The 15,556-nt window shown below is 43.4% G+C and overlaps 1 protein-coding gene across 1 annotated transcript in view; it reads right to left on the reverse strand.

The window, feature by feature from the left end:
- Nucleotides 1-15,556, reverse strand: part of per (period circadian regulator) — a 157,190-nt gene that overhangs the window by 72,571 nt on the left and 69,063 nt on the right. Inside the window, exon 2 of the mRNA XM_071595307.1 lies at nt 4,845-4,933. Within this exon, the coding sequence (XP_071451408.1) occupies nt 4,845-4,924 (80 nt within the window). The 5' untranslated portion in view covers nt 4,925-4,933. The remainder of the gene's footprint in view (nt 1-4,844; nt 4,934-15,556) is intronic.

Raw genomic sequence — 15,556 nt, forward strand, 5'->3', positions numbered from 1 at the left:
GGGTCCTTTGAATTATTCAGTCGAATGCAATCATTCGCCTCGGAGTAGAAGTCCGCGGCCAAGGTATTACCTCACCGCCATCGTATGATGCATTCATTTTAACCGGAAGACTGACACACTGCTCCCTCCCACTCTGTTTACTCTTCCCCTTATCCAATGCTATCCCTTTCTCAGGGACGCCCTTACAGCTTCTCTCTCTCTCTTACGTTCCTTTTTACTTGGCCGATACGTATTTGCCCTTTTTTATTTCCTTTGGCGCCTCCCCCCTCTTCCATAATGTGTTCCTTTAAGGAATCCATTACGTCTAAAGGTGTGTGCCCCCAATCCATGTGGTTTCAGCTTCTTTATCAAGCTCTTCTACTCTCCCGCATACTCATTTTCATTTCTCACTTTGTCCATCCATTTTCTTCGGCATCCATCGCATGTATCGCCTGCACCACGTTTTGAGATATTACATTCTTCTATCTGGTGTGCTTTTCCTATGGTCCATGTCTCTGACTCATATAGTGTGACGTTTAGTGGGAATGCTTTCACATATTGCTTTCCTGTTCCTTAAACTTATCTTCGTTGCAAAGAAGAAGTTGGTTTTTTGCGACAAAAGCCCACTTAGCGTGACCCCGTTCCCCGAGTAATATCCATCTCATGCTGCTTCCCCTTTAGGAAATACTCATTCCTACATTTTTGGAATTCCTAGCGGAGACGCGAAATATTCACCCTTTCTGTACTTATGCTCAGCATGTGTGCGCAAGGATTCGCAGGAGCGCGTTTCCATAACAACAGCGCCTTTGGACTACGTATTAAGGGTGCCCAAAATTAGGATAATGTTTTACTGAAAAACTTTGAATATCGTTTACGTGATAACTGTTGCCAAAATACATAGCATACAAGATACAACATTATAATTCACCGCATAATGAGAAAGACAACAGCTTTTCTTAGGACTAGGGCCTGAGATTGATTAGTCCCTTATCGCTTACTACAATGAAAGCAATTATTACCGCTTTTGAAAATGGTCATCCGATCATAATCGTGATTTCGGGACTTCAAATAATTGTTAACGAACGTGAACAGACTTCAACAAACATTAACCTATTCTTCCAAATTTCATATAATGATTGATTAAGTTGATAACTATCTATTTCATTCTTTATAAGGTACCAATTGAAGACGGGTCTTAGAAAGCCCTCAATGACTCTTTATCTTAATCACATCGCATTCACTTCCTCTTGTTAGCCCTGCACCGTTTCCTTCTTCATCTCGCCGTTCCTTTAACCCGACGTCCTGCCGTCTTGAAAGCCTATTCTTTCCCCTCCTCTTCCCAGATTACCCAGCATTCCCCATTCTACCACGGCCTTGTCCTCAGCCCACCCCACCTCTCAACATGTCTTTCAAACACATTTTATGCCTTATTCAGGTTTCCCCGGCAACTTCATCGGTGGGTCCTGCTAGCGTCATCATTCTCCGCCACACCCACGTCTAAAAAGTCTCCAACTTACCTACGCACATGCTTTGCTTCCAAAGACTACTTTCCGATACTTGATAATAATAATTTATCAAACTCATAAATGTAACCCTATTCAACTGTATAAATATAAAACAAAATAAATAGTAAAATAGGCAATAAAATACAAATAGCGCAACTATTAATTCATATTTAAAAGTAAATATTTTTTCTTAAAATATTTGTTTAAGTCATTTGAAATGTCAAGGGTCAGTATCATAATCTCAAAACTCAATGGCCGATCGTGACATCCATATCAATGGCTCCAGCATCTTAACATCCACCCTACCGAATCGACCTTGGAAAAGTAGGTTCTATTGTTCTTTGCGGATAAAAGTTAATATCTACAAGTGCAACACCTGGAATATGATTGGAATCAATAGGACTGCCCAACACGCTGTGGAAAAAACTACGTCGACAACGTACCGTTTTGCATTTAAAGGAGTTCGACTTTTAGCATTGGTAATAAATCGGCGCAGTGATTTGCATTTAAAAAATGGCCACTATTTTCGCAACACAACCATTTGAGAAAACTTTTTTGTATTTTTTCAACAGTCATATCGTAAGTTTAAAGGAATGAATTCCGGTATATGCAGCCGTACGCTTAATTAAATAATATAGAGATATTTTAAGCGAATTAATAACCCAAGTAAAATTATTTAGCTTTTTATTACCATAGTAGTAAATTTTTGTGCAAACTAGTTTAAACACTACGAATAATCTAAATCGGTTGTCTGGATTTGCAAATGTTGTCCGGTTAGCAGGCCAACCAGCCTTTGAAAACACGAGTTGCTGTGTCATCCTGAAAGCTAGGCAATGTGCATTTATAAACACCATTGGGTGTTGCATATTCAACAGGATGACAATTAAAGTAAGCTAAATAATATGAAACGCATCTATAGTCACTTATTTATTCATTTGTTTTGCATTCGAATGTTTAATGCCACTCAATCACAGTCTTCCGTAAACCCCTTCTTTCTTTGGATATGGACATCCAGAGTTCGAAAGTAAGAAACAACAGGAATAAATACAAAAAGTGACGGAACAGGCACGATATGTGAAAATTAGAAATGGAAATTCAAATGTTAATTAGAGCAAGTTGACGAGGGAAAACAGGAGAGCACGAATAATTGTCAACGAAATAGTACAAAATACGAATTGATTAAAACATTATCTCGAAGGTCAGGCGAAGAGCTTTACAATTGACTATTCCTGAAGGTACTACGAGTAGAAAACGAAATCATAGGATTCGACACCTGATTCGACTTCGTCAGGCTTCATCAACACTGCTCATCCGAGCATCGACGTGGACGGCGGAGGGCACAGTTGACACGAAGGGCATCCGGTTCACGAGATGGATGCAGACTGGGAGTAGTCTCGGTAACAGGATGTCCCGGCCGACCCCGACGCCATTATGTGGAGAGGCACGGTGCGCATTTCGAGTCCTGGTCCAAGACGAATGAGTGGCAAGACGAGGTAAGGTTTTGCAGGCCGCACCGAGGCGCGGGAAAGGTCCCTTGCGGCCCAGACCACTTCACCGGCGAGATTTGCGGTCGAGTATTAGATGCCAAAAACAAAGAAATAATGCCCGAAATATCCAAGCACCTCGGCACTTAAAGCACATTCAATGAAGACTCTTACGTATTCCATTCACCTGCAAACGACCACCTTATCTTCCCCCTTTCCTCCGCAACTTCACCCCCCACGCTACCGTCCCACTCTGCGCACGCCCAGAGATCCTCTCCCTCCTCAACCCCCAAGATGTCGCAAAACCATCCCTCTCTCGCTCCGTCGAACTATCCGGCGCCTTCAAATCTCACAGACTTCCACCAAACACCCTCCCTCAATCTAGCTATGCGTCCAAACTTATTACAAAGTTAGTAAAAAAATTAGTGAAAAGCAAAAACAGTACTTCTTTGATCTGATCAATTAAACGGATGGTAAATTTACTAAACGAAAAAATACTTAAGATGTTCCAAACGGATTCACTGTTTACCTCTGAATGCCGTATAAATTTGTATCCGAGATGCGAAGTTCTCTTCAGAGAGGAGCGACCGTGACGAATGGCGTCACAGTCAAGGGCCTGGGCCCTGCATCGACAGTCACGGTTCACTCCCCATGCCGCCGAGTAGTAGTACTCCCTCCCATCCCCCTCGCCCGCTGGGGGAGGAGGGGCCGTTCAGGCCATTTCGGTGACAACACCCATTCCAGCGGGCTGGAGAGACTTGGAGATCTTTGAACGGCTTCGACGTCACACAGGTGTCTCCTTCAGGAAGGGCTTGTCCTACAACAGTTGCGGGGATGGCAGCGGGCCCTCTCCCTTGGCGGGGGTTCAAGGCGGGTGCACCCCGCCTTGAACCCCCATCTCCCTTCGACGGCGCGTGTTGGTCCTTCAGCACACCGCACGACTCCTCCTCTTCGAGCGCCAATCACACCCATGACTGAAGCTATGAGTCACTTTACAAGTCCTTTTTGAATTTTTACTCGCGTAGTCAGGTGATACCAATAAGCGGAGAAAAACTTTCCTTTGCCTACATTAGATAGTTTGCAAACTGTAAAGATTTTTATTACATCCGAAGACTGCACTCGGGTGACTTGTAATTCTAACTGCATCTCTGATAAAGGGGTCCTACAGGGGTCTCTCACGAATGTTGTCATAACTCTGAACCAGTGAAGCACCCGGTATCTCTTTGTTGAGGCCAAAATCTCGGCCTCTTTCACCCCTCCATCCCCCTCTCTCAAGAGGGGGACGGACCTTCCATGGCTCTGAACTTTGAAATTTCCGTCCAGAGGCTCTCCCACATCCAAGGCATCCTTTCCGAACGGAACAGGGGGCGTGGTGACGCGGAGGAATCCTTTTGGGGTGTGTTTCTCCGCATCCGCCGGGGACCGTGGGTAGTCGTCGCCGGGGAGGATCGCCTCCAGAACCCTCCGTGCGCATTCCGAGTGAGTCAGCCGCCTAGCCTATCTCCCTCGATTCAGCGCGGTAAACTCACGCTAATCTGTCAATTCCCCTCCCAAACAATATCTATCAACAACCCTGTAAAATAAAAATGTACAAATCGCCATGGAAATCTTAGATATAGGTTTTAATGTTTCGTAAACCGTGATTGAGCCCAGAGCTGAGCGATAAGAATGAACGGATGAAAATGACTAGATTTATAGTGTTTTGAGGGGCAAGATCAAAGAAGCTGGAAGGGGGGTTGGTGTTGAGTGGAAACGTATCAGCTGTGCGCCAACCACGGAATGTCGGAGCGGTGGCGGCTGAAGCACGCGCGCCCGTAGCGACGATGACGGAGGTAGAGGGGTGGGGGTCAAAGGTTGGGGGGCGTGTGGCACGTACCTCCTCTGGTACTGGCTGGTTGAGCTATTGGAATAGGCCGAATCGGACGCCTTCGTCTTGCTCGTCTCCGCCTCCTCCATGGCTGCTTCCTGGATCAGAGAGAGAGAGAGGGAAAGAGGTCACGTCGGCGTCATACATAGGTAGATTTATTCACCGTAAAACAATAATGTATAGGATTCGTCCAAATATCAAATTTACAAACACGTTATATTACATAGCATTTCTCTCTTCCTACATCTACTAATGTACTCACGGACAATATAACACATTTATCCCAAAACGGTCATTTGACGTTTTTAAAAATATTTTTTTGGCGAAGTATTTGGTTTAACTCTTCAAGAAACCGACTGAGTAGCAGTTAGCCATGCACTTCCACAATTATGGTGTGTTCATTTAGCGCTGCTACTCGGCAACAACCACAATAGAGATTACAAGTTTCCTTACCCCTCGTGTCGTACTTATGAACATCCCTATTTCTTTCATTCATCCTCTTCAAATTCGCTGACACGAATATGAAGAGGAAGTCATAACAAAAAGCCCAAAAAGAGAGACTGGAAGAAATATCTGTTCAGAAATTATAATAAAGAATGAAGAAAGACGCATTTAATGCTAGAACACGTATCATATAAGAGTTAAAGGAAGTTTAATTTTCTTGCTTCATTTTTCGTTCTCTCTCCAAATTACGCGTGAGACGAATATCTCAAAATTTACGAGTGGTAAATAACCACGCAAAGCCCCTGGAAGGGGGAGGGGGCCTTCAGGACGTCAGCTTAAAAGGAGAAATAGTTCCTGTCTCCTTGGTACCGCGCATGGTCAAAGGAAATATTTCGATATGAAAAGAAAATAACATTAGTTGTAAAATACAGCACATCAATATCACAAAAGTGATGTGCTAAAAATCCTATTCTCCTAAATGAAGACCCCCTATTTTTTCACCAGAATCCACATGATGTATTGTAAACTATTCATTGATAAATTAGTATCAAGAGTATTTCTATTATTAGTCGGAATAATTCGTTTCAACATCTTCGCGAAAGTATTATATAATGATATCCCAATCGAATAAACGTTTTACTGTCCATCTCTGACTATTGGTATTCATGGCAGTTGGCGATGAATTTAAGGCATTTCCACTAAGGGGGAAAAAATAAATTGTCTAATTATTCTCGCCCACTCAACCGTGTCCTATGGTCCTCGTAAAACTGTCGTGCCTCGGGAGAAATTCAATTAATAGTTTTTTTAGTATACTTTATGTGTGTATAAATGTATGCGTGTGTGTGTGTGTATATGAGCTCCTCACTACACCACAGCTCAGAGCCGACTGCCTTTTTCAGCGTCGCTTGCCAACATACCCCCCTCCAATCGCAGCCCGTCAGAGCGGTGCTGGGCGCGCCTGGAGCGGCGGGAAAAAATCAGTACACTTATTTTCCGGACGAACCCTGTATATACATATATGTATATATATATATATATATATATATATATATATATATATATATATATATATGTAGTCCAAAAACCTACCTATATATATATATATATATATATATATATATATATATATATATACATATATGTATATACAGGGTTCGTCCGGAAAATAAGTGTACTGATTTTTTCCCGCCGCTCCAGGCGCGCCCAGCACCGCTCTGACGGGCTGCGATTGGAGGGGGGTATGTTGGCAAGCGACGCTGAAAAAGGCAGTCGGCTCTGAGCTGTGGTGTAGTGAGGAGCTCTGTTAACGCGAACCTCCACGCTCGACCCACGTCACGGAACGCGATTCCGAAGTTTTTGGAGCAGCGTTATTCCATCAAATTTGCGGTAAAGCTTGGGAAATCGTCTACCGAAACTGTCGGTATGATTAACCAGGCTTACGGGGAGTCAGCCATGTCCAGAAACATGATCTTTCGGTGGCACAAGATGTTCGTGGAGGGCAGAGAAGAGGTCGACGACGAACCACGGCCTGGACGCCCATCAACGACACTCACCGACGAAAGTTCGCGATGTACTGAACTCTGATCGTCGTCTTGGTGTTCGGATGATAGCAGAGCAGTGTAATGTGCCAAAAACAATAGTGCACGAGATTATTAAGGAGCAATTACAGATGCGAAAAATTTGTGCAAAGTTGGTGCCGAAAGTGCTCAGTGATGATCAAAGACTCAATCGTTTGGAAATCGCGACACAACTTGCGGATCACTGCAAAAATGATCCACATTTTTTAGAGAACGTTGTTTCGGGTGACGAGACGTGTATCTTTGAGTACGACCCGGAGTCGAAGAGACAAAGTGCGGAGTGGCACACCCCATCATCACCCCGTCAAAAGAAAGCTCGCATGAGCAAATCTCGGATCAAGGCGATGCTCATTGTCTTTTTTGACAAAAGGGGAGTCGTCCACTACGAATTTGTACCTGAACGACAAACTGTAAATGCTGCATTTTACGTTCAAGTGCTCGAAAGGCTTCGAAAACGAGTCGCCCGCGTCCGACCAGCGATCAAAAACATCTGGCGGCTGCATCATGCGCCGTCTCACACCGCGCTTGTCGTGTCGGACTTCTTGGCCAAGCACGGCGTGGCAACGCTGCCGCACCCGCCCTACAGCCCGGACTTGGCACCACCGGACTTCTTTCTGTTCCCGAAGATAAAGAGGAGTTTGAAAGGAACGCGATACGGGACTTTGGACGCCGTCAAAGAGGCCGTGACGACGTGTCTTCGAGAGGTTCCCGATGATGCCTTCGCGGGAGCGTTCCAGGAATGGGAACGCCGCTGGAACAAGTGTATCGACTCACAAGGGTCCTATTTTGAGGAATATTAGCTTAAGATATGTAAAAGTGTAATAAATTTTTTTTCCTGAGCTCAGTACACTTATTTTCCGGACGAACCCTGTATATATATGTTCTATTGTACCATACATACACACTTACATGCAATAATACTTTATTTATATCTTTCATCATTCTTCTTTGCCACTATACTTAAATTATTTAAATTGCCTCCAATCATCTGTTCTCTGCTGATCATATTCTCCAAGTCTCATATTCGTGGAAAAGCAGACACCATGCATAAGTAATTTTGACCCGTTTTCTTTCCGACTGTAACAGTTCTATTTGCCATTAGCGGGCGTTTCTCCAGATAGAAAGCCATTTTAGCCTGCGTTGTACTAAATATGACACTGCTAACACTAAAGTCAACACTTCGAATAACGATGCGAAAGCTGAGGACAGCGCAATGCCCTCGGATAATTAGTGCCCTATGCGACGGACGCTTAAACTCCGCTCATTGACGGAGTACGAGCACTCGTATTCATAGAAATATCGGAATATCATACAGTCAGGATATTTTAGGTGGGGGTGTCCAGCCGCATCCTCCAAATTTGAAGCCCCAAATCCCTTGTTGGTGCCAGACATTTTGAAATACTCGGCGACCAATTAGCGGATATCTGTTTATTTTCTAGTCTCTAAATGATTTGAGCTGAGATTATTTCATCCAATATTTTAGGCAGTTTAAAATTCCCTAACAACAATTATGAATGCAAGAAGTTTTTAGAAATTAATTCATGCTAACTGTATAGAATGATAAATGTGATACATTACGTTAAATAGTACTCTGAGAGCCATGGTGAGCGAGGGTGCATGGCAGGGGGTGATTACCCACCAGACTATTTTTGACCCAAAATACTTTTCCCCCTTGGCACGGTCAGACAGCGTCATTGTGATCCCTTACACTCGTGGGAAAAATGACATAATAAATCTATCTGTTCTATACATAATCTATCTAATTTTATTAATATGATCTCTCCTATCGTAAATGGATGGCTATATTAATACATTTTAAGGAGTATCTCTGAAAAGATATCTCTCCAATTTATGCAAGAGATTTAATTTGTAATTTAACTTTCCCTCCGTGAGTGATATCCCGTCTAGTTCCTTTAATAATTTTGACACGCTCCGCAGGTTGTCAAAACAGCGGTTTACTAATCTAGCTCCTCTACGCTGCACGCGATCCGATTCGGCAATCAATCCAACTTCGCGAGGGCCCTGTACACTATAAGCATATTCCAAAGAGGCCTAAGAAACGAAAGATAACATTTCTAATTTTCAATACTCTTCTAATAAATCATAATTTTTTGTAAGCTTGTCCACATATTCCCCGTATGTGTTTGATCCCATACATATATACTTGCAGCATATTCTAAATGAGGCCTAACCAGCGAAATAAAGCATTTCTCTTTGACCTTTTCATCGCATTTACCCAGTACCCTTAAGATAAAGCCTAATTTTTTCTTAGCTTGCCCACATATCCCCATATAAGTTTCACCCAGGAGAGGTCGTGAGTGAGGGTAGCCCCTGAGTATTTAATTGAGTCTATACATTCCATTTCAGTGTTCTTGATGCAGCAGGCGTTCGGGAGGAAACTACCTCTATTCCAAAGATTCATAACAAGCAAATTTTAAAATTGAATTTAAATTACCAAGTGTCGCACAAACGTTGTATAGCATTAAGGTAGCTTTTGGTATTAAATTTTAAGCCATTGAAGGCAGCTAACTGCCTCATAACGACCGATGGGACGGTGGATTAGGAGGAGAACATCAAAATGTGAGGGCTATGACTTGACAAGTGCTATCATGACGAAATATGACATTCGATTCTGGCGGCCAAAGGTTGTTTCCCCCTTCATGTTTCAGAGCTGGACATAGCAACTTTGAACTTCATGCGAAATCACTGATCGATATGAGTCATCAACTGTTGGCAATTTTGGCTTGCAAAACAAGTACAATTGCTGGATTTATTGATTGTTTACCTTACGAATTCCACGATGGTACTGTATAAGGACGAGCATCCTCTGGACCAAATTTCTCAAAACTGCAAGTCGATAAAACAGTTCTCTAAAAACAATTTTTAATGTATCATTCCAAGCCCCAAATTATCTGGAAACACACGTGATGTTAAGTACTGGAACATGATCATTTCCATAAGGTCCTACACGAACAAAATATAGGTACGTAAATTGACTTTTAGCCCTGAGATAACCCTGGGCTCCTGGTCACTCGCTCCTCCGCTTGACAACAGTGGATATTCAGCTGCGATTGGCCACCAATTTAACCCTGAAAGAATCTGGACACCTTCAATACGGATTCCTACCTTTACAAGAAATTATATGGGTGCATGACTGAGTCATGAAGTGGCCCGAAAGAGAGAGAGAAAGAGAAAAGACGGAGAAAATTATGGATGACCGTTATATAGAGGTGAGAAAATTGAACAATAGAAAAATTTAATCATAAAAAAATGTTTTATGTGCTCATAGGTGGGCAAAATTGTCAAGTTAGTGTAAATATAAGAAGAAATTCACTGTCAAAGAAGTTTTCACAAGGAGGAGGGAAGGGACGTAGAGTCGAGATGTTACATGCAGATGCGAGATGTCTCATGAAATCTTGGATTTGGAGCAAGGATTTGTACATAGTCTTTGAAGCAAAACAATAGGTGTACATTGGAAGTTTTTGAAATGTCTTCGTACCATTATACATTCTGTTTCCATCCAAAACCTTAATTAAACGGAAGAATACCATCAATAGTAATAATTTTCATAAACGACTAGTCCATCGTCAATGTATTGGAGGGAAAATTGGACGAAAGGAAGACATGAGTCCATAAATCCATAGAGCAAATGATGAAGGGGATGTAGGAGCAAGAAGATTACGAAGAAATAAAAAGACCGGCAAATGAAAGAGGAGAATAAAAATGTGCTAACAATGGTAATAATTTTTATGACAAGAAGAAGGCGATTGAGAGCATTATTGGCGAATTCGGACGAGGCCTTTGCCTCTAAGATTTGTACGTTTCGTGCTGTTCAATTCACAAAATAGTGAGAGGGTTAAGTGCAGGAAATAATTTCACCCAAATGCAGGAGTGGAGGCGGATAAATGGTTATATTTACTCGACGCGAGACGGAAACTAAGGCGGGAATAGATTTTCCATTGTGGGATGGAACGGGGGCACACGCATGGGCGGGATAGCCGCCGAAAGCAGCGGCCCCCGCCCTCCTGGGAGGACTGCCCCCGAGGGAGGCCAGAATTAGGGGGAGCCGACGACTATAAATACGCCGCGGCGGCGGTGGTGGTGGAAATGCCGCGTTCGCTCGGTGCTCCTAACGCGCGCTAATTACGGCCCTTTCATAGAAACCGTCATGGACTTTAGACCACTTTCAATGCTGACGATGTCGAATCCCACGCACCAGGAACACGAAGGGAACACACACACAGGCACATGCACACTCCGCGAGCGACGATCAATCGAGAGGCTGGTCCGAGGCGGAAGGAAACAGCCCCCCAGTCAAGCTGCGTCTCTCCGCCGCCAATCACAACCACCCGGAGAGCAGGGCATTTATTGCGGGGGCGGCGTGGGCAGTTCCCTCCCCCTCCGCCGCATACCACCAAGCCCTTGAACAGCCCACGAAACCCCCCCCCCTCACTCCTGGGGGACAGGAACGGGGCTCGTTATAACCGTCGAACGGGACGGAAGGGAAGACTTAAACGCCGGAATTTGTCTAAAATAGTCCTAATGCGATCGAACTTTCGGCCCAAGTACATGCTTTCTTAAAGAAACGGAGTGAAGTATCAATTTAATCCGGACAACTTCGGAGCTATTGTAATAAACGTTAATGACAGCACATTATTTTTCGTAAATTATGACGACGACCTGGAGGTTTTTGCAGAAGACGAAGAGAATACCCAATATGTATTGCGGCCGACTTCATGAATAGTGTCATAAAAATGGATCCAAGAAATACATTTTAAGAAAACAGAGTGAATGATAGTAGGTAAAGTAGCCAGATATCTAATGGTGAAGATAGGGGCCTAATTATTCGGGAGCGATTGCATTATGTCTAGCGATGAGTAGCGTAGTAGACTTTAGCGAGGGAAGAGCGTGATTCGACAATTGCGCTCTGCTGCCAATGGAAGAGAAAATATTATAAATAAGGCGAAAAGGAGAACGCAGTAAGAAATAGGTGTGGACGATTTCGAAAGCTCTCATTATTATATTAGTAATAATATTAATTAAACGGAAGAACTGATATCGATGAAATTGGGCTCCTGGAGACGTATCTGTGGTTTGACCAAAATGAAAAGATTACGATATGAAATCAGAGATCGGATTGGAGGAACTGTACAAGGACAAGGATTAAACTGGTGCTTATTTAGATGATGCTACGGCTCGCTGTTCTCGAGACTGCATAGGTTCACAAGATATGACAGAAAAATGCCTTACTGAGGAGGAAGAGAAGAAAATCAAAACTAACTTGGTGTGAGGGTGTGCGGAATGGTAAATTTTCCGGAGTGCTATTGGAAGTTGAATGAAACTTTCTCGAGTCTTCCAGCGGGTCAGTGGTTCTATGTTGCCCGACGTCGAGCGTCGGAAAATCGGCCAACATGGGGTCCTGATTCGATAGAAGACCCGAGGAAACCTAACTAATACGCCGGGAAAGCACCAGATTATACTGCTATAGGGAGAATATGGCTAGTCAACTGATAAAGGAGTCTGAGTTTAGTCAACTGAGTCGTAGGTCGCGAAACCAGGGAGGGATTTCATTCAAATGGGAAGGCGGTTAGTCAACCAAGAGCAGCTCATTATGGCTCATAATGGTGGCTCATTGGCCCATACTAACATGAAAACACTTCAACAAAAATAGCTGTATTGTTCCTATGTTGTGTTGCCTTTAAGTGAGTCGAAAAGGTGGCACTTTCGTCTTTCAACATCGTTTTCCATTCATAGAGGCCTGGCGATACAGATATTGCAGTTCTTGGAGTTCTTATTTTAATTTCCATAGGATTTTATAAAAAAATAATCGGAAGGTAAACTGCTTTTCACCAGCATCCATCTGTGACATAATAATTTACGCATTAGAAAGATATAATAAGCAAATTAATTAACTTTTTATTTGTGCGATCGAAAGTGCATAGGCATTGAATGACTTCTGTTAGCGTCAACTTTAGATTCTTTGGTGATTTTTCCTAATAATTTTATTCAATCAATTGAAATCAAGATAAATACATGAAATGTATGAGAGTAGAAAATTACCATTGAAAAACGTGATCAATAATTTTGTGTGTACCATTTAAAGTAATCTTTAAACGTACAATTTCAAAATAATCTTTAAACATTGATTGCCCCATAAAAAACAAATGGTGCACAGAGACCTGAGTGTGATACTAGCAACTATGGACTCGGGCCAATCAGCCCGTTGCCCTGCATATGGGGAGGCAAGACGACCACGGTCGTCATCTCACGAAATCCTTGCAAAGCGAAATCGAAAGAGGAACGATCTACTAGTGCCAGTCAAATGAAAATCGGACACCAACCATAGAGGTAGCTTTTTTAGAAGCTAGAAGCTAGCTTTTTATATTCGATACTGCCATCGCTGTGGTAGGAAAAATCCATCATGAAAACTCACAGGCGCACGCAGTTGTTGGGCAATGTCCTAATCGGTATGCGGAACGTTTGTTTTAGCGGATGTTTGGTTGCCATTTGACTGCCCCTCATGGTTAAAATAAGGGCCTTGAATATTAGAATGATGTTGAGGACAGGGAAATTAGAAGATAAAAAACAGAAGATAGAGAGAGGAAATAAAGATATTTAAGGACTCTGCTAGGAGAGGTATAAGGATAGCGGGGATTACTGGAATGATAGTCTGAGTAATGAGAGTCAGAGTGATCTCCACTGTATACGATTGTAATATAATCGTATACAGTGGAGAGGAAGAGAGCCAATGAAGGAAGGGTTGGCCATAACAAAAGTTCGTTACTTCAATCGACCTTTTCAATGAAACGACGCTATTGATGTAGCTGAAATTGAACGGCAGTGTAGTAAGAGATCAGACTAACCTTTAGATAAACTTTTCCGATACTACGACCGCCATCTCTTGGACTTCAAAGGAACTATTGAACAACCCACGCACCATCCTGGGTCACAGAACCAATGTTCTTTATAGTAAACAGCAAATCATACTGGGCTGGCGTAGGTAGCAAGATAAGAAGAAGAGAATCTAGCATGTAGTAGAAATGTGCTGAACTGATATCGAACGCTACGGGTAAGCACGAGGAACTGAAATAATAAAAAACGCTCATGATTGCTGAAACAAGCCGCTAAGGTAAGATGGGAAATTTATATTGAGTTTAATCGTCAGGACTTTAGGGAAGAGAATACAGAAAATATTAATGTATTGAGCTGGTTGTTTTCTAGCTTGCAGAACGAAAAGGATTAACTGCCGTAAACTCACCATATTTGTAGCAACAATGGCTGCTTCAGTTGATTAATTCCATTCAGCAAATCTTGCGAAATCGAACAATGAAACTGTGAACCTTCGAGAGGCTAACCGTGTTCGGAAATCGTATGTTCGATAAGTTTAAATGTTTCCACCTCGGGTGGACGAATCGCTCCATTAAGGTGAGGGGTGCCGCTCGGAATAATTTCCAGACTTCGAGAGATGGCCTTCCACTGACACTCATTCTTTTTCACCTACTATTTACGTTAAGCATTATGATCCACAATTCATCAATTAGATCTGCGTGTATTCCCTACGAGCTTAGTGGTAATACTTGTATTCGAATTTCTCTTCAGACTTCCTCGAAGAGAAAAATCCTCTAAATTCCTTTGTGCCATCGCCAATCTTTTGTGCTATCCAAACAGTTAGTTTTAGGTTTCCCTCCATTCCAACACTTTCAAAACCTATGTAGCAATACTATTCACAATTATCTTCCCTATTCTTATTCTATTAACCTTAGACTATAATAAGTAAAAAAATATAGGGCAACCAGTGGTTTGTTTCTTGTGAGCAAAAGGTCAATTTACAACTCCTTGTAGTCAATTCGTGCAAGAGGGAATCGGGATGGTGCGATGGCTAACTCTCACCGAGAGGGCCCGGGTTCAAATCCCGGAGACAACAAATATTTTTCAGTGGTATCCCGATCCCTACTTGAGGTGCTTTGTGGTGGGCACTTTAAGTGAGTACGACGTCAATTGGATGGGACGTTAAACTGCGCGTGACCCCTTGGCGTCTATAGATAAGATTGGGCTAATGTCGACGCCGGGTTTCTCTCCACCCTTCCTTTCCCAACCATCCCTAATGGGGTAAATGACCTTAGTTGCCGGTCGCCTCCCATAAAACTACTACTAAACGCGCGAGATCTGCAGCCGGAAATTAATACGTTCCAACACTAATATCATCAAATGACAATTGCAATGTGCATAGTAGTTTTGAGACACGGTCCGCTACAGTCCGGCAAACTGAACAGCGTTTGACGTGAACGAAGGGCCGGGGGGGAGGACCAAAGGCCGGGGCCGCGCGTGAGCGGGGAGAGGTGCGGTGCCGAGGCGCCTCCAAGGTCGACCGATGACGGGCAGGCAGTCCCCCCCCTGTTCCCTCCCTTCCCTCGGCGGTGGATGGGAGGGAGGGATGTCTCGCATTGCTGCATCCGCCGCTTGCCATTCCGGACGAGGGGACCACACTGGTGCCGGAGACGACGAGACGGAGTCATCCCCGGGGGAGCGGAGCGGCGGGGCGGGGGGCAGCGGAGAAGGGGGCGGGGGAACTTCGCACGACGTTTTCCAATAAAGAATTCAAAGCTAAAAGATGGCTGGCTTTGCGGGCGCCAACCCCAATGTTTTTCTCGGAAATCTTCCTTATTTCGCCTGGTTTCTTTTGCAATCTATCAGGTCTCA

This window comes from Hetaerina americana, unplaced genomic scaffold, assembly GCF_022747635.1.
Source record: "Hetaerina americana unplaced genomic scaffold, ioHetAmer1.1.p SCAF_7, whole genome shotgun sequence".
Lineage (NCBI taxonomy): Eukaryota > Metazoa > Arthropoda > Insecta > Odonata > Calopterygidae > Hetaerina > Hetaerina americana.